Raw genomic sequence first — 18,545 nt, forward strand, 5'->3', positions numbered from 1 at the left:
GCAGGGTCAATGCAGCTAGCTATCAGGAGATTTTGGAGCACTTCATGCTCCCATCTGCTGAAAAGCTTTATGGAGATGAAGATTTCATTTTTCAGCACGACCTGGCACCTGCTCACAGTGCCAAAACCCCTGGTAAATGGTTTACTGACCATGGTATTACTGTGCTCAATTGGCCTGCCAACTCTCCTGACCTGAACCCCATAGAGAATCTGTGGGATATTGGGAAGAGAAAGTTGAGAGACGCAAGACCCAACACTCTGGATAAGCTTAAGGCCGCTATCGAAGCATCCTGGGCCTCCATAACACCTCAGCAGTGCCACAGGCTGATTGCCTCCATGCCACGCCGCATTGAAGCAGTCATTTCTGCAAAAGGATTCCCGACCAAGTATTGAGTGCATAACTGAACATAATTATTTGAAGGTTGACTTTTTTTGTATTAAAAACACTTTTCTTTTATTGGTCGGATGAAATATGCTAATTTTTTGAGATAGGAAATTTGGGTTTTCATGAGCTGTACAGTCATGTGAAAAAATTAGGACGCCCTTTGAAAGCATGTGGGTTTTTGTAACATTTTTAATAAAAGGTTATTTCATCTCCGTTTCAACAATACAGAGAGATTAAAGTAATCCAACTAAACAAAGAAAACTGAAGAAAAGTCTTTTCAAGATCTTCTGTAAATGTCATTCTACAAAAATGCCTATTCTAACTGAGGAAAAAGATAGGACACCCTCACATGTATTCCCTCTTAAATTTTCTCAGATCTCACACAGGTATATCACACCAGGTGCACATAATTAGTAGATCGTTACTCTGCATGTTGAATGAGGCTTGCCCTATTTAAACCTCAGACATTTAGTTTGGTGTGCTCCTGACTGTTGAAGTGAGAGTGAGCACCATGGTGAGAGCAAAAGAGCTGTCAGAGGACTTCAGAAAAAAGATTGTAGCAGCCTATGAGTCTGGGAAGGGATTTAAAAAGATCTCAAAAGATTTTGAAATCAGCCATTCCACTGTCCGGAAGATAGTCTACAAGTGGAGGGCTTTCAAAACAACTGCCAACATGCCCAGGACTGGTCGCCCCAGCAAGTTCACCCCAAGAGCAGACCGCAAGATGCTAAAAGAGGTCTCCAAAAACCCTAAAGTGTCATCTCGAGAACTACAGCAGGCTCTGGCTACTGTTGATGTAGAAGTACATGCCTCTACAATCAGAAAGAGACTGTACAAGTTTAACTTGCATGGGAGGTGTGCAAGGAGGAAACCTTTGCTTTCCAAGAGAAACATCGAGGCCAGACTGACATTTGCCAGAGATAAAGTTGACAAAGACCAGGACTTCTGGAATAATGTTCTTTGGACAGATGAGTCCAAAATTGAATTATTTGGACACAACAGCAGAGGACATGTTTGGCGTAAACCAAACACAGCATTCCAAGAAAAGAACCTCATACCAACTGTGAAGCATGGAGGTGGAAGTGTCATGGTTTGGGGCTGCTTTGCTGCAGCAGGACCTGGTCAGCTCACCATCATAGAATCCACGATGAATTCTACTGTGTATCAGAAGGTGCTTGAAGAACATGTGAGACCATCAGTTAGAAAATTAAAGCTGAAGCGGAACTGGACCATGCAACATGACAATGACCCAAAACATACTAGTAAATCAACCAAAGATTGGCTGAAAAAGAAGAAATGGAGAGTCCTGGAGTGGCCAAGTCAAAGTCCAGATTTGAATCCCATTGAGATGCTGTGGGGTGACTTGAAAAGGGCTGTACGTGCAAGAAACCCCTCAAACATCTCACAGCTGAAAAAGTTCTGCATTGAGGAGTGGGGTAAAATTTCCTCAGACCGATGTCGAAGACTGGTAGATGGCTACAAGAACCGTCTCACTGCAGTTATTTCAGCCAAAGGAGGTAACACTCGCTATTAGGGGCAAGGGTGTCCTATCTTTTTCCTCAGTTAGAATAGGCATTTTTGTAGAATGACATTTACAGAAGATCTTGAAAATACTTTTCCTCAGTTTTCTTTGTTTAGTTGGATTACTTTAATCTCTCTGTATTGTTGAAACGGAGATGAAATAACCTTTTATTAAAAATGTTACAAAAAACCACATGCTTTCAAAGGGTGTCCTAATTTTTTCACATGACTGTATGCCAAAATCATCAATATTAAAACAATAAAAGGCTTGAACTACTTCAGTTGGTGTGTAATGAATCTAAAATATATGAAAGTCTAATGTTTATCAGTACATTACAGAAAATAATGAACTTTATCACAATATGCAATTTTTTTTAGAAGGACCTGTACAGCACCAGAACCAAGCACAGTACATATATACAGCACCAACTCAAAACAGCCCAGTACAGATAATATTTGCATAGACAGGTTAATCTCTAAGCCACCTGAACAAATAAATATTTCTAAAAAGACAACATTCGCTATTGTGGTTTAGCGCCAAAAGGTGTCACAGTGTATACAAGCTAGTACACAGCCCTTTCACAGTGTTCTACATCACTCCTCTGGAGTACTGGCGACTCCAAGGATTGAGAAAGATACCGGCAGCATACCTCATCTGGATCGAACTTTTACTCCCCAAACCCCCCCCCCCCCCCGCCTTTGCAAGTGTTGTGTTGACACAAGCACAAATACCAGACGTTGAGTGCAATTACTGATACAGTACTCTCTCTAAAACTATCTACTAAAAATTACTACCCTATGAGCGCCTTGTTTCCCGTTTATCTCGCCAAATTTGCTGCACACATAGCAAGGAGGGGAGGGAAATTGTAGTAAAGGCAAAAATGGTAGTAATAGTTGTTCAATGAGTAATTCCTAATAGACACAGCGATGGGCGTTAGCCGCCAACATACCAAGAATGCTATAGGATCATACAAGTCACTACAGAGTGACACAGTCAGTGGCAGAATAAACAATTACAGTACATTTAATAACTTACAGGTTACTCCAGAGTTATTATTTTTCCTTTTCTTCCCATTCATTTCAGACCCCCATAATGACTTTCCTCAGTTAATTCTGCCCAGACTTTTTCAGTTTCTCACTTCAGCAACACATCCTTAGCATATATACAGTAGTAACCCAAACTCCCTTTAGTGCTTCACACTGTGCCCTGAACATTACAGCAGCATACACTGTGCCCCTCAGTACAATCATGTCATATAAATACCCCCTGAAAGTGAAGCGCCAAATACAGAGTGCCCCTAATGGTAGTGCCACACACTTGGTGCCCTCTATAGACAGTCACACACTCTGCCATACCCCCTGTATATACGGCCACATGAACACAACCTGTGCCCTCATATATGCTCTTATTCTCTATGCCCCCTGTATACAGTGCTAGGTTCTATACCCCCTGTAATATAGTAGTTCCAGTTTCTGTAACCTTTGTACAGTATGTAGTGCCTCTGGTTTTTACCCACTTTATACAGTGTGAGATTCTGCTCCCCCTTTATATAACGCCTCTTGCTCTAGGCCCCCATAAAGAAAGAACCTGCACTGCCAGTTTCTGTGCCCCCTTTATATAGTGCCTCTGCACTGTACAGCATAATGACTCAGACCATGCACCTCTAATAATATGTTACTGCAGTAAATTAGACAGACTGCAGCACTAATAATAATAATATGTTAACCTCCTGCCGTCACACTAACACCAATCGGCATCATCTCGTGTGAGCCGAGATTTTCTGTGAACGCGCGCACACAGGAGCGCGCGTTTACAGGATCGCAAGGTAAACAAGTTGATCTACAGCCTGCCAGCGGAGATTTTTTTAACCCCAGAAAGGTATATTAGACGCTGTTTTGTAACCAGCGTCTAATATACCTGCTACCTGGTCCTTTTGCTTGGATCGACCACCAGAGGACACAGGCAGCTCTGTAAGTAGCACCAATCACCACACTACACCCCCCCTTGTCACTTATTAACCCCTTATTAACCCCTGATCACCCCATAGAGACTCCCTGATCACCCCACTGTCATTGATCATCCCCCTATAAGGCTCCATTCAGACGTCCGTATGTGTTTTGCGGATCCACGGATCCGCAAAACATGGACACCGGCAATGTGCTTTCCGCATCTTGCGGATCCGCACATTGCCAGAACCATATAGAAAATGCCTTTTCTTGTCCGCAATTGCAGACAATAATAGGACATGTTCTATAGGCTCTACAAAAAACGCAGTGTTCGCCCGATCAGGCCTGATCTTGTGCACACACTTGCATTCAGTCCGCCCAACTGCAGTGACAGAATATATTTTTTTCTGATCACTGCAAAAACACCGTAAAATCGCTGTGGCGCTGTAAAGATCACTTTTGAGGGGCATGGCGTTTGTCAGAATTAGTGGGTTTTTGTTTGTCCACCCGCCTCTTGAGGATTGACCACAAGTTCTCAATGAGATTAAGATCTGGGACGTTTCCAGGCCATGGACCCAAAATGTCAATGTTTTGGTCCCCGGGCCACTTAGTTATCACTTTTGCCTATTGTGCTGGAAAATGCATTGTTCTTCACCAAACTGTTGTTGGATTGTTGGAAGAAGTTGCTGTTGGAGGGTGTTTTGGTACCATTCTTTATTCATGGCTGTGTTTTTGGGCAAAATTGTGAGTGAGCCCACTCCCTTGGATGAGAAGCAACCCCACACATGAATGGTCTCAGGATGCTTTACTGTTGGCATGACACAGGACTGATGGTAGCACTCACCTTTTCTTCTCTGGACAAGCCTTTTTCCTGATGCCCCAAACAATCGGGAAGAGGCTTCATCGGGGAATATGACTTTGCCCCAGTCCTCAGCAGTCCATTCACCAAACTTTCTGCAGAAGATCAATCTGTCCCTGATGGTTTTTTTTTGTTGAGAGAAGTGGCTTCTTTGCTGCCCTTCTTGACACCAGGCCATCTTCCAAAAGTCTTTGCCTCACTGTGCATGCAGATGCGCTCACACCTGCCTGCTGCCATTCCTGAGCAAGCTCTGCAATGGTGGCACTCCGATACGGCAGCAGAATCCTCTTTAGGAGACGATCCTGGCGCTTGCTGGACTTTTTGGATGCCCTGAAGCCTTCTTAACAAGAATTGAACCTCTTTCCTTAAAGTTCTTGATGATCCTATAAATTGTCGATTGAGGTGCAATCTTAGTAGCCTCAATATCCTTGCCTGTGAAGCCATTTTTATGCAATGCAATGATGGCTGCACACGTTTCTTTGCAGGTCACCATGGTTAACAATGGAAGAACAATGATTTCGAGCATCACCCTCCTTTTAACAGGTCAAGTCTGCCATTTTAACCCAATCAGCCTGACATAATTATCTCCAGCCTTGTGCTCGTCAACATTCTCACCTGAGTTAACAAGACGATTACTGAAATGATCTCAGCAGGTCCTTTAATGACAGCAATGAAATGCAGTGGATAGGTTTTTTGGGGATTAAGTTAATTTTCATGGCAAAGAAGGACTATGCAATTCATCTTATCACTCTTCATAACATTCTGGAGTATATGCTAATTGCTATTATAAAAACTTAAGCAGCAACTTTTCCAATTTCCAATATTTATGTAATTCTCAAAACTTTTGGCCATGACTGTACAACAGACTACTATAATATAGTACAGTACAGAAGTATTGTAATGCATTATGTCAATGATTGCGGAGAAGATTAGGATATGCTCTATCTTTTATGCTGGGCCACGGAACAGAACTACAGATGTGGACAGCACACAGTAAGCTGTCTGCATCTTTTGTGGACCCATTGAAATTGAAGTCCGCAAAATTGCAGAATGGATATGGACCCAGAAATATGTTTGTCTGACTGTACCCTAAAATACAGGTTTCCTGCATATCCTCCCACAGAACTATATATCAATGTGCTCAGGTGTCTGTGTGTATGAAGTGTTGGGTGGCATTTTGACAATATGCCAAGCGTCTGCTTTCAGAAAATAAAACTATGAAATTGTCCTGGCTTCTAGAGGAGCAAAATGTCCAAACATCCCTGGTAGAGACACCCCATTATAATTTCATCAACTACAGTTAGTTACCTATACTGTGCCATGGCTTTGCTATGTCAGCTGGTGGGAGACCCAGTCCAGCTAATAGCAGTCTTTCAGACTCACTACGCCCAGTGTGATTTGCCCATGAACTATAGGCACAATGAAACATGAACATTCAAGGAGGAGGTTTTTCCAGTTCAGGATTGGTGGCCCTCACTCTGAGATTTACAGGTAAACGGTTGTATAATGGGAAAAAAACAAGCAAAATGGAATATCATACTGTGTCTCTTACAGGTTTGCTCTGGAATTTGTCATCTACTGATCAGCTGAAGGATGAACTGGTTAAAGAAGCTCTTGCTGTACTGAATGAGTGTGTTGTGGTTCCATATACTGGCTGGGCAGAGAATACGGTGTCTGGTCAGAGGATTTCACTGGATCCTGAAATATTCTTCAATGCAACCGGATGTTTAAGGTAAGAAATATAATAGTTTGCTGCTCTCTTCACACTTCTAAAGTTTTACTTTAAAGGGGTTGTCTGAGTTATGAAAAAATATATAGCACTTTAAAACAGCTAAGCAAGTTTTAGGCAAAAAAAATAAAATACATTCTATTTCCTCATTTCCCTGGTTCTCTTCGGGCCCTTTGTTTACCGGCAAAAACAACAATCTCTGAGGTTTTCCTCTCTGCAAAGGGAGTGAATACAAGTCTTCCCTGAGTGATATGTCTGACTGCTAGGATGCTCAGCAGCATGTTGTATGTGTAGGACTACAAGTCTCAGCTGTACAATGACACTGCTGATACACACAGGACCTTCCCCCGCCCGACCTGTTCTTGCGCAATGCTCTGCAGAACTCCTCCAATCTGTCAGCTCTGTCTCTGCAGGATAAGGGCAGATCCTGTGTCTCTTCACTGCCTGCAGCTTCTCACCAAAGCCTTCAGCCCTCTCTGCTGCTGAAGTATCCTGAAGTATCCAGTGGGAGAGAAACACAGGGAAGCAGTGCAGTGGGGCATGGTCAGCACAGTGAAGTCTGGTGTACAGACACCGATCTGCTCTCTCAGGCTTGTACACAAAACATCATCAGAGCAGGAAGAGAAGCTGACATCACAGGTCATGTGACCCTCGGTAAAATCTGAGAAAGCAGCCACTGTAGATGCAGTAAGTGCACGGTAAAGCCCTTACATTTGCTTAGTTAGAAACATACAAAGAACAAAAAAATAACTTAGTCAACCCCTTTAAATTGTTGATTATAGCCACATTGTCCTATCATACTTCTTTCACTCCTTTCCATATGACCTATTTGGACATGTGAATGTTTGGAAAGCTTTTTATAAGAATATAAAAAGGTGGAAAAAGTGTCTCTCACTCTGAAGGACTCATTGCAATTTGTACAATATTTTATAGTTGTCCTTCATTTGAATGGATACAATGTAATTCTACATATCCTGAAGGAAAAAAGGATAACACAGTAAAATAGGGGGTCATTTATTAAATTAGGCATATTTCTTTGCAGATTGCGGTGAAAAGGTCCTTTGCTCTGCAATCTGTGACTTCTCCACCCTCACACCAGGTCTAAAAAAGTGGGCGTGGCAGGGAAGGGAAAACCACAGCAGGCCCATCTCATTCATCATTTTCTATTCCTGGTTTAGGCGTCTAAAAGTAAGACAGGTACTAAGCTGTCTTGCATTTAGAATTGGCGGCAGTTCCGCCAAAGTTATAAAGAGGTCTGCGCCTCTTCATCCGGCGGATCCACAGACAGCACAGGGCTTAATCAGTGAATGTGCCCCATAGTTTGTAAGGCTGAAAAAATATTCCACCTATCTAGTTCATCCTCCTATTATCCTGCAAAGTTAATCCATGGAAAGGCAAAAACCCTCATGAGTTAAAAGGCAATTTTCCTAATTTTAGGGGAAAAAATTCCTTCCCGACTCCAATTAGGCAATCAGAATAACTCCCTGGCTTAACAACACCTCTCTTGTAGCTATAACCTGTAATATTATTACACTCTAGGAATACATCCAGGCCCCTCTTGAACTCTTTTAGTGAATTCACCATCACCACCTCCTCCGGCAGAGAATTCCATAATCTCACTGCTCTTACTGTAAAGAATCCTCTTCTATGTTTGTGTATAAAGCTTCTTTCCTTCAGACGCAGAGGATGTCCCCTTGTCACAGTCACAGTCCTGGGGATAAATAGATGATGGGAGAGATCTCTGTACTCACCCCTGTTATATTTATACATAGTTATCAGATCTCCCCTTCGTTGTTGTTGTTTTTTTTGTTTTTTTTTATAATTCTAATTTTAATAATCTTTCTGGGTACTATAGTTCACTCATTCCAGTTATTACTTTAGTTGCTGTCCTCTGAACCCTCACTAGTTTTATTATGTGCACAGGAGCCCTAAATTGTACACCATACGCAATGTGTGGTCTGACTAATGATTTGCAAAGTGCCAAAACTATGGGGTGCATTTATCTGGTGTAAAGTAGAAATGACTTAGTTGCCCATAGCAACCAATCAGATTCCTCATTTAATTTTTCAGAGCTCCTTTGGAAAGTGAAAGGTGAAATCTGATTGGTTGCTAAGGGTTTTCCTTTACACTAGTTTGATACATCTCCCACTATATTCTCATCATGTGCATCTATGCCCCTTTTGATGCAGCCCATAATCTTATTGGCCTTGGCAGCAGCTGCCTGACACTGGTTGCTACAGTTAAAGGGGTTTACCAAGACTTTTATACTGATGACCTATCTTTAGGATTTTTTATTGCTCCCATTATTCTGTTTATCCATATGTTTTTTTTTCTTATTCCCATAAATAATGTACCTCTCACAATGAAAGTTTGTTGCTTTTAAAAAAAATCTAATTTTTGGGCTGTATTGTTATCTTTGAGGAGGTTGTCCCAGTTAATTATGGCCTCTCTTAGCTGGTCAAATTTAGCTTTTTGGAAGTTCAGTGTTTTTGTGCTTCTTTAAAGAAACACTGTTTTGAACAACAATTGGAAGTTTATTATATTATGGTCAATATTTCCCAGGTGTCCCCCAACTTGCATGTTGTTCTGTGAGGTCTTTTGGTTAATACAAAGTCCAGTATGGCCATACCTCTAGTCCAGCGGTGCACAACCTTTGGCCCGTGGGCGCATGCTCCCCCCCCCCAAAGCCAAGGTTACATGGCCACAGAGCCATGTGATCAGCTGTGTTTCTGCACGGGCTGCCGCATGGCAATGGATTGTAGTTTGTGCTCCTGCACTTGAGCAGGAGGGGTCCCCAACTGTCAGCAGGGTAGCCAAGGAGAAGGCAGAAGCAGGTTATCAGCTCTTCTGCCTTCTCCTCATATAGGTACATAACGCTCAATGAGCGCTATGAAGTTTTGATTGGGCGTCTTGGGGCAGAGGAGCGCAGAGCTGCAGGGTCAATGGAACCTGATCAGCTCTGCCTTGTACAAAGCCCCCACAGCTAGCTGGTTTCCCCTGCAACTGGGAGCTCCTTTGGACGCCCCAATAACAGTGGAAATAGTGCAAAAAAAAAAGCTTCATTGTCTTCCAAAGGTCTTTCAGTGACATCTTGGGGACAAATTATTTGGAAAAATGTATAAAAAAATGTAAGTAAAAAAATAATTTAACCACTTCACATCTGCCCATATGATATAAATGTCCTATGGGTGGATGTTTATCTCTGAATGGACGTTCTAGAACGTCCATCCAGAGATGGCAGCTGCATGCTAATCGTGCAGCTGCGACCTGGGGGCCTGCTGTCAGTGACACCAGGGCAACCCAGAGGGAAGGCAGGGACAGTTCCCAGGTGTCCCTGCCTTCTAGATCGCTGTAAACAGAGCGCTCAACAACCGCTGTGTATACAGATCAGGACGCGCTATGCGCTTCCTGTCCCGGCCCAGTGGTCATGTGACCAGGAGAGTGCGGTCTTCAATAGACCACGATCATCCCTGCACTGAGGCTGTACAGCGCTATATTATGCTGTACAGCCTGTCTAGGGGCTGTATTTCCCCTGTAACTGGGGCTACTATGTCAGCCCCAGTTACAGGAGAAATCAATAGTGAAAAAAAAATGTGAAGTTAAATGTCCCCACGAGGTCTTGTATGACCTTATGGGGGATGCAAAGTGTAAAATAAAAAAATAAAGTGTTTAAAAAAAATAAAAAGGTTTCACATGTAAAAAAAAAAATCCCCCAATTAAGTAATTGAAAATGAACATGATCCACCCCATCCGATAAACACCATTAAAAAAACTGTAAAAAAAAGCCATTTTTGTCACCTTACATCACAAAAAGTGCAACTCCCATTGATCAAAAAGGCGTATTTCCTACAAAATGGTACCCATAAACCGGTCACCTCATCCTGCAAAAAATGAGCTACTATATAAGAAAATCTCTAAAAAAAAATACAAAAACTAAAGCTCTCATAATTTTTTTGTTTTAAAAATGCTATTATTGTGTTAAAGTGAAATAAATAAAAAAATGTATACTTATTAGGTATCGTCACGTCCATAACAACCAGTTCTATAAAAATATCACATGACCTAACCCCTCAGGTGAATACAGTAAGGAAAAAATATATAAAAACAGTGCCAAAAAAAGCCATTTTTTGTCACCTAACATCACATAAAGTGCAACACCAAGCAATCAAAAAGGCAGATGCCCCTAAAATAGTACCAATCAAACCGTCACCTCATCCTGAAAAAAATGAGACTCTACCTAAGACAATTGGTCAAAAAATAAAAAAGCTTTGGCTCTCAGACTATGGAGACACTAAAACATCATTTTTCTTGTTTCAAAAATGCTATTATTGTGTCAAACTTAAATAAATAAGAAAAAGTATACATATTAGGTATTTCCACGTCCATAATGATCTGCTCTATAAAAATATCACATGACCTAACCCCTCAGGTTTGCTGTAAAAAATAAAAAAAACTGTGCTAAAACAACCAATTTTATGGTCACCTTGCCCCATAAAGTGTAAAAATGAATTATCAAAAAATCCTATGTACCCAAAAATGGGTACACAAAAACATATTTTTTTTTCAAAAATGCTTTATTATGTAAAACTGAAACAAGCAAAGTAGACATATTTGATATCATCGTGTCTGTAACAACCTGCTCTATAAAAATAGCACATGATCTACCCTGTCAGATGAATGTTGTAAATAATAACAGTGCCAAAACAGCCATTTTTTTCTGTTACCTTGCCTCACAAAAAACGTAATATAGAGCAATTAAAAATATGTACCCCAAAATAGTACCAATAAAACTGGCACCTTATTCCCTAGTGTCCGAAATGGGGTCACTTTTTGGGAGTTTCTACTATGAGGTTGTATCAGGGGGGCTTCAAATGGGACATGGCATCTAAAAACCAGTTCAGCAAAATCTGCCTTCCAAAAACCATACAGAGCTCCTTTTCTTCTGCTCCCTGCCGTGTGTGCCCTTTTAACCTTTTTTGCGAGCACATGTGGAATGTTTCTGTAAACTGCAGAATCAGGGTAATAAATATTGATTTTGTTTGGCTGTTAGCCCTCAATGTGTTAAAGAAAAAAAATTGATTAAAATGGGACATCTGCCAAAAATATGAAATTTAGAAATGTCATCTCCATTTTCCTTTAATTCTTGTGCAACACCTAAAGGGTTGACAAAGTTTGTAAAATCTGTTTTGAGTAACTTGAGGGATGTAGTTTCTACGATGGGGTCATTTATGGAGGGTTTCCACTATGCAAGCCCCACAAAGTGACTTCAGACCTGTACTGGTCCTTAAAAAGTGGGTTTTAGATTTTGTTTTTAAAAATTTAAGAATTGCTTCTAAAATTCTAAGCCTTCAAACATACTAAAAAAAAAAAAAAATTACCTTTACAAAATGATGCCAACATAAAGTAGACATATGGGAAATGTTAAGTAACAAATATTTTATGAGGTATCACTTTCTGTTTTAGGCTACTTTCGCACGCGTTTTGGCTTTCAGTTTGTGAGATCCGTCATGGGCTCTCACAAGCGGTCCAAAACAGATCAGTTTTGCCCTAATGCATTCTGAATGGAAAAGGATCTGCTCAGAATGCATCACTTTGCCTCCGTTCAGTCACCATTCCGCTCTGGAGGTGGACACAAAAACGCCACCTGCAGCGTTTTGCTGTCCGCTTGATAAAACTGAGCCAAATGGAGATGGATCAGTTTTCTCTGACACAATCTGGCAAAATAGAAAACTGATCCGTCTCCCATTGACTTTCAATGGAGTTCATGACGGATGATAAAAAATTCTGTCCACAAAATTCTGAAAGACGGCTGGAGCATTCATCAAACCAAAAGGCATAACCAAATTCTCAAAATAGCCCTCAGGGGTATTGAAGGCCGTCTTCCATTCGTCTCCTTCTCTGACCCTGACCAGGTTGTATGCCGCTCTTAGATCCAACTTGGAAAAAACTTTAGCCCCAACAATCTGGTTAAACAGGTCCGGGATCAGAGGAAGCGGATAAGGGTCACAAATTGTGATACTGTTCAGCTCCCTGAAATCCAGACATGGTCTTAAAGAACCATCTTTTTTCTTAACAAAGAAAAAAACTGTGGCAACAGGTGACTTTGAGGGTCGTATGTGTCCCTTTCTCAGACTCTCAGAGATATAAGCACGCATAGCGACCCTTTCAGGTTGGGAGAGATTGTATAAACGAGATTTAGGCAGCTTGGCGCCTGGGGTGAGATTAATAGGGCAATCGTACTCCCTGTGAGGGGGCAAGTCCTGAACACCACTCTCAGAAAACACATCCGAAAATTCTGAGAGAAAAGATGGTACAGTCTTAGTAGAAACCTCGTTTATCTGCCTCGCTTGCCAATCAATGGTGGGGTTATGTTTAGTGAGCCAGGGTAGCCCCAACACTAGAGGAGTAGGCAACCCGCTTAGGATGAAACATGACACATCCTCAACATGAGTATCACTCACAATCAAACGGATATTGTGAACTATGCCCTTTAATGATTTCTGAGAAAGTGGAACGGAATCAATAGCAAAAACAGGTATATCCTTTCCCAAAGTGCATACATGGAAACCATGAGTTATAGCAAATTGATTATCAATGAGATTGACAGCTGCTCCACTATCTACAAAAATCTCACAAAAAAATGTTCTTGCTCTCTAGTGCCACCCTGGCAGGTAGGACAAAAGGGGAACTACAAGCAAACGGAAAACCTTCAATTTCCGCATCAACCTTGCCAATAGTAACAGATGTAACGTTTGTAGAGGATTTTTTTCTTTATGTTTCTTTATTACTCTAAAAAAACTGCCGGAATCTCCTAGAGGGACAAACATTTGCCAAATGATTTATACCTCCACAACAGAAACAAACCTTCCCATAAGAGCTGAATCCTCTATTGTCAAAGGCAAGCAAACCCAGCTGCATGGGCCCCTGCTCATAAGGGATTGAGAGCGACTGAATGAGACCTCCACACTGTCCTTGGACTGAGTATGACAGGAAGGAGTGATCTCTCCTCTCTCTCTAAGACGCCTGTCAATACGAACGGCCCGAGACATGGCAGAATCCAAGGAGGTAGGTCTCTTGTGAAAGGCAAATGCATCTTTCAATCCCTCTGAAAGACCATGGCAAAATTGACTTCGGAGTGCAGCATTATTCCAACCAGTATCAGCTGCCCATCTCCGAAATTCTGAACAGTATATCTCTGCAGACTGTTTACCCTGGCATAAAAGATCCGGATATGATCCGGATCATCATATATCTGACCCAGGGCTAAAAAAAATTCATCCACTGAACAGAGGGGATGTGCCCCCACCGGCAGCGAAAAGGCCCAGGACTGAGCGTTATCCCTGAGCAGCGAGATGATGATCCCATCCCTCTGCTCCTCATCACCAGAGGAATGGGGAAGTAGGCGAAAATGGAGTTTTCAAGCCTCTCTAAAACGAACAAAATTCTCACTACCCCCGGAGAACGTATCCGGGAGCGAGAGCTTAGGCTCGCTCCCGGAAACAGTTCTCGCTCCCGGAAACAGTTTTACGGAGATCTGCTACCTCCAATGAAAGACCCTGCATGTGTTCAGTCAAAAGTGATACCGGATCCATGCTTGAGATGGTTTTGGCGGTTTATAATGTCACGGAAGGTGTACAGAAAACTAGAAGATACAAAATGAAGATCCGACTGACTGGATCCAAAACTAAGGAACCAAAGGGAGAGCCCTGCAACAGACCTGGCTCTCTCCCTAACTGCTCAGCCTATGCAAAAATCTCAATGGTAGATGATCGCATATCCTCGTTCCTCGACTGCATAACACCTGAACACCACCGGCTCCCTACACTTGATACGGAGGGAGTCAGGGTCACCTGGGATCCAGCAAACAGGAAAACACAAATGAATGAACAAAACTTATCTGTAGAAGACTCAGTAGCAGCATCCAGCATGCACACACTCCAGGAAGTTGTATAAACCGCAAAGTGATGCATTATGGGAAGGGATTTAAAGGGATGCAATCAGTGCAACTACATGACAGCTGAGAGAGGCTAACGAGATGAGAAAACAAAAGCAAAACAAAAGGAACCTCAAGGAGGAGGTTCTGAAGAACGTCTGTCAGAGCTTCTCAGATGTCTGGTGGTGACACTATCCTCTGGTTAGATCATCGCTGCGGTAAACAGCGAGAAGGCCATGGCGCAGGTTGGATCCCCGCCGATCAGATGCTGATGATCTATCCAGAGGATAGATCATCAGTTTAAAAAAAAACTGCAGAACCCCTTTATCCGCCCAGTCACAGCTATCATCCAGCCATATCTCAGTTATTCCCACTATGTCATAGTCCTCCTCAGACATTACTAATTCCTGTTCACCAGTTTTATTGGTCAGGCTTCTGGCATTAGTATATATACAATTAAGAGGTTTTGGACTATTTTTTACCCTACACCTTTCCTTATGAACTGTTCTAGTCCCTCCCTCTAATCCACCCCAGTCCCATTACATTGCACCAGGTCACTATCTGCATCATTTTTCCCTTCTATAATGTAATTACCTACCCCCCTCCACCCCAGGGCACTAATTTAAACTCTGCCCCCAACCTTCTAGTCATCTTCTACCCCAAAACAGCTGCATTTCATATATACAGTACAGACCAAAAGTTTGGACACACCTTCTCATTCAAAGAGTTTTCTTTATTTTCATGACGATGAAAATTGTAGATTCACACTGAAGGCGTCAAAACTATCAAAAAATGAGACCGGCACTCGGATATAGTTGAAGAAAACTGCTTTATTCAAGCATTAGACGGTCCAAAGCAGAGAACAAATGAATAGCAGCGACACGTGTTTCGGCTCTATGAGCCTTTGTCAAGCCTAATACATCTATGTAAACTAAAGATTTAAATAGTGCGCCGTATCTGACGCTGGGAGCGTGGTGAGGTCACATCACCATGACTACCAGTATCAACAAATCTTTGTGTGCAGGAATTCATGTCATTCCTGTAGCGGATCGAAATAAAAAGGTGTGCTACAATGTCATGACATTGCTACAAAAAATTGACAGATACTAGAGTACTATATGTATATATCGCCCCATTATGTGGGTATTCTAGACATATATATAGCTACCAAATGAAAAGGTATATTGCAATTTCATGATATTGCTACAAACAATTGACACATATGCTATTACATATATATATAACAAGGTTAGATGAATCGATCCAATAGGGAAAGAGAAAGGAAAAAGGAAAAACAGGTGAGCTGTCAGTGCGAGACTGCAAAAGAAAAATATATCACAATTCATGTAGAATAGAATTACATCTGATAGTAAACGCTGGCTGTAGTCTTGAATTTCTTCTATTTTGGCTTCTATTATTTTTTCTGAGACTATAAAGAAAAAACTATCGTGAAAAAATATACATTTTTTGTATATATATATATATATGTACACATATACCTAAAAAGGAGAAAAAATAGGAGAAAAAATAGGAGAAAAAATATTATTCACAGGAATGCATTTAAATCGTACTCTCGATTGAGACCTCTGGGCTCAATGGTCTGTAAAGTATGTATCCAAAAACTCTCACGTTTTTTGAGCATGAGAATTCTATTGCCACCTCTGCGTGCTGGCAACACTTGCTCAATAATTTGAAATCTCAATTGAGATACATTGTGGGAACATCTGTCAAAATGAAGGGGAACCGGCAATAGTAAATTTTTATTCCTTATTGTAGATTTATGGTTACTGAATCTATCCTTCATTCTGACAGACGTTTCGCCAATGTATATCAAACCACATGGGCACTTTAGTAAATACACAACAAAATTGCTGTCACAAGTAAAAAAACCTCTTATTGGAAACTGCTTCCCAGTGTGTGGATGAGAAAAAGTTTCACCTCTAATCACAGCTGAGCAATGCACACAATGCAAACAGGGAAAAGTTCCCTTTTTTGGAGTGGATAGAAAAAGTTGACGTGGCATAGAGGAACCCCCTATGTCTGCTTTTACAATGGTATCACAAATGTTTTTCGTTCTCTTATAGCAGATCATGGGAGGTTCCCTAAATTCAACAATGTCGGGATAGGCCGTACGCATAATTCCCCAGTGCTTATTAATGACATGACGAAATTTATTGATGAAAGGATGGTATTTGACAATAAAGGGTAAACGTTTACCGGCCCTGCTGTGCTTGTGAATAACTGGACTACTACATTTTTGTAATTCCTGCTCTAGGAGTGGCCTAGGGTAGCCTCTTGCTGCAAATTTTTGTGTCATCTCACTTAATCTAATCTGTCTGATGGGTTCATCTGATACAATTCTCTTAACCCGCTGAAATTGTGAATATGGTAGATACAAAATTTTCTTCAAACCAAATCATATAGCTATTTGCTATATGATTTGGTTTGAAGAAAATTTTGTATATACAAACCCATTATATATACAGCATTGCATATTTTGGCGTCGTTTTATAGACGATATTTTTTGCATATGGCGGGGCGGCATCGAGTCATTACAAAATTTTGCTCAGGAAATGAATAACATATGGCCAGAATTGTCTTTCACGATCCAAAGTGATTTAACACAGATTAATTTTCTTGACACATTGGTGATTAAAGGTCAAGACAACCAGATTCATACTGATTTGTATATAAAGAAGACTGATAAGAACAGTTTATTACATTTTTCCAGTAATCATTCACCTTTTGTCAAGAAATCTCTACCATATTCACAATTTCAGCGGGTTAAGAGAATTGTATCAGATGAACCTATCAGACAGATTAGATTAAGTGAGATGACACAAAAATTTGCAGCAAGAGGCTACCCTAGGCCACTCCTAGAGCAGGAATTACAAAAATGTAGTAGTCCAGTTATTCACAAGCACAGCAGGGCCGGTAAACATTTACCCTTTATTGTCAAATACCATCCTTTCATCAATAAATTTCGTCATGTCATTAATAAGCACTGGGGAATTATGCGTACGGCCTATCCCGACATTGTTGAATTTAGGGAACCTCCCATGATCTGCTATAAGAGAACGAAAAACATTTGTGATACCATTGTAAAAGCAGACATAGGGGGTTCCTCTATGCCACGTCAACTTTTTCTATCCACTCCAAAAAAGGGAACTTTTCCCTGTTTGCATTGTGTGCATTGCTCAGCTGTGATTAGAGGTGAAACTTTTTCTCATCCACACACTGGGAAGCAGTTTCCAATAAGAGGTTTTTTACTTGTGACAGCAATTTTGTTGTGTATTTACTAAAGTGCCCATGTGGTTTGATATACATTGGCGAAACGTCTGTCAGAATGAAGGATAGATTCAGTAACCATAAATCTACAATAAGGAATAAAAATTTACTATTGCCGGTTCCCCTTCATTTTGACAGATGTTCCCACAATGTATCTCAATTGAGATTTCAAATTATTGAGCAAGTGTTGCCAGCACGCAGAGGTGGCAATAGAATTCTCATGCTCAAAAAACGTGAGAGTTTTTGGATACATACTTTACAGACCATTGAGCCCAGAGGTCTCAATCGAGAGTACGATTTAAATGCATTCCTGTGAATAATATTTTTTCTCCTATTTTTTCTCCTTTTTAGGTATATGTGTACATATATATATATATATATATATATATACAAAAAATGTATATTTTTTCACGATAGTTTTTTCTTTATAGTCTCAGAAAAAATAATAGAAGCCAAAATAGAAGAAATTCAAGACTACAGCCAGCGTTTACTATCAGATGTAATTCTATTCTACATGAATTGTGATATATTTTTCTTTTGCAGTCTCGCACTGACAGCTCACCTGTTTTTCCTTTTTCCTTTCTCTTTCCCTATTGGATCGATTCATCTAACCTTGTTATATATATATGTAATAGCATATGTGTCAATTGTTTGTAACAATATCATGAAATTGCAATATACCTTTTCATTTGGTAGCTATATATATGTCTAGAATACCCACATAATGGGGCGATATATACATATAGTACTCTAGTATCTGTCAATTTTTTGTAGCAATGTCATGACATTGTAGCACACCTTTTTATTTCGATCCGCTACAGGAATGACATGAATTCCTGCACACAAAGATTTGTTGATACTGGTAGTCATGGTGATGTGACCTC

At 40.8% G+C, this 18,545-nt stretch overlaps 1 protein-coding gene across 1 annotated transcript in view; it reads left to right on the forward strand.

Moving 5' to 3' along the window:
• Nucleotides 1-6,443, forward strand: part of LOC122922734 (plakophilin-1-like) — a gene marked incomplete at its 3' end in the record, with an annotated part of 159,743 nt that extends 153,300 nt beyond the window's left edge. The window contains exon 6 of the mRNA XM_044273435.1: nucleotides 6,266-6,443. Coding sequence (XP_044129370.1) covers nucleotides 6,266-6,443 — 178 coding nt within the window. The remainder of the gene's footprint in view (nucleotides 1-6,265) is intronic.
• Nucleotides 6,444-18,545: the final 12,102 nt, after the last annotated feature.

Source organism: Bufo gargarizans, unplaced genomic scaffold, assembly GCF_014858855.1.
Source record: "Bufo gargarizans isolate SCDJY-AF-19 unplaced genomic scaffold, ASM1485885v1 fragScaff_scaffold_680_pilon:::fragment_2:::debris, whole genome shotgun sequence".
NCBI classification, from domain to species: Eukaryota; Metazoa; Chordata; class Amphibia; order Anura; family Bufonidae; genus Bufo; species Bufo gargarizans.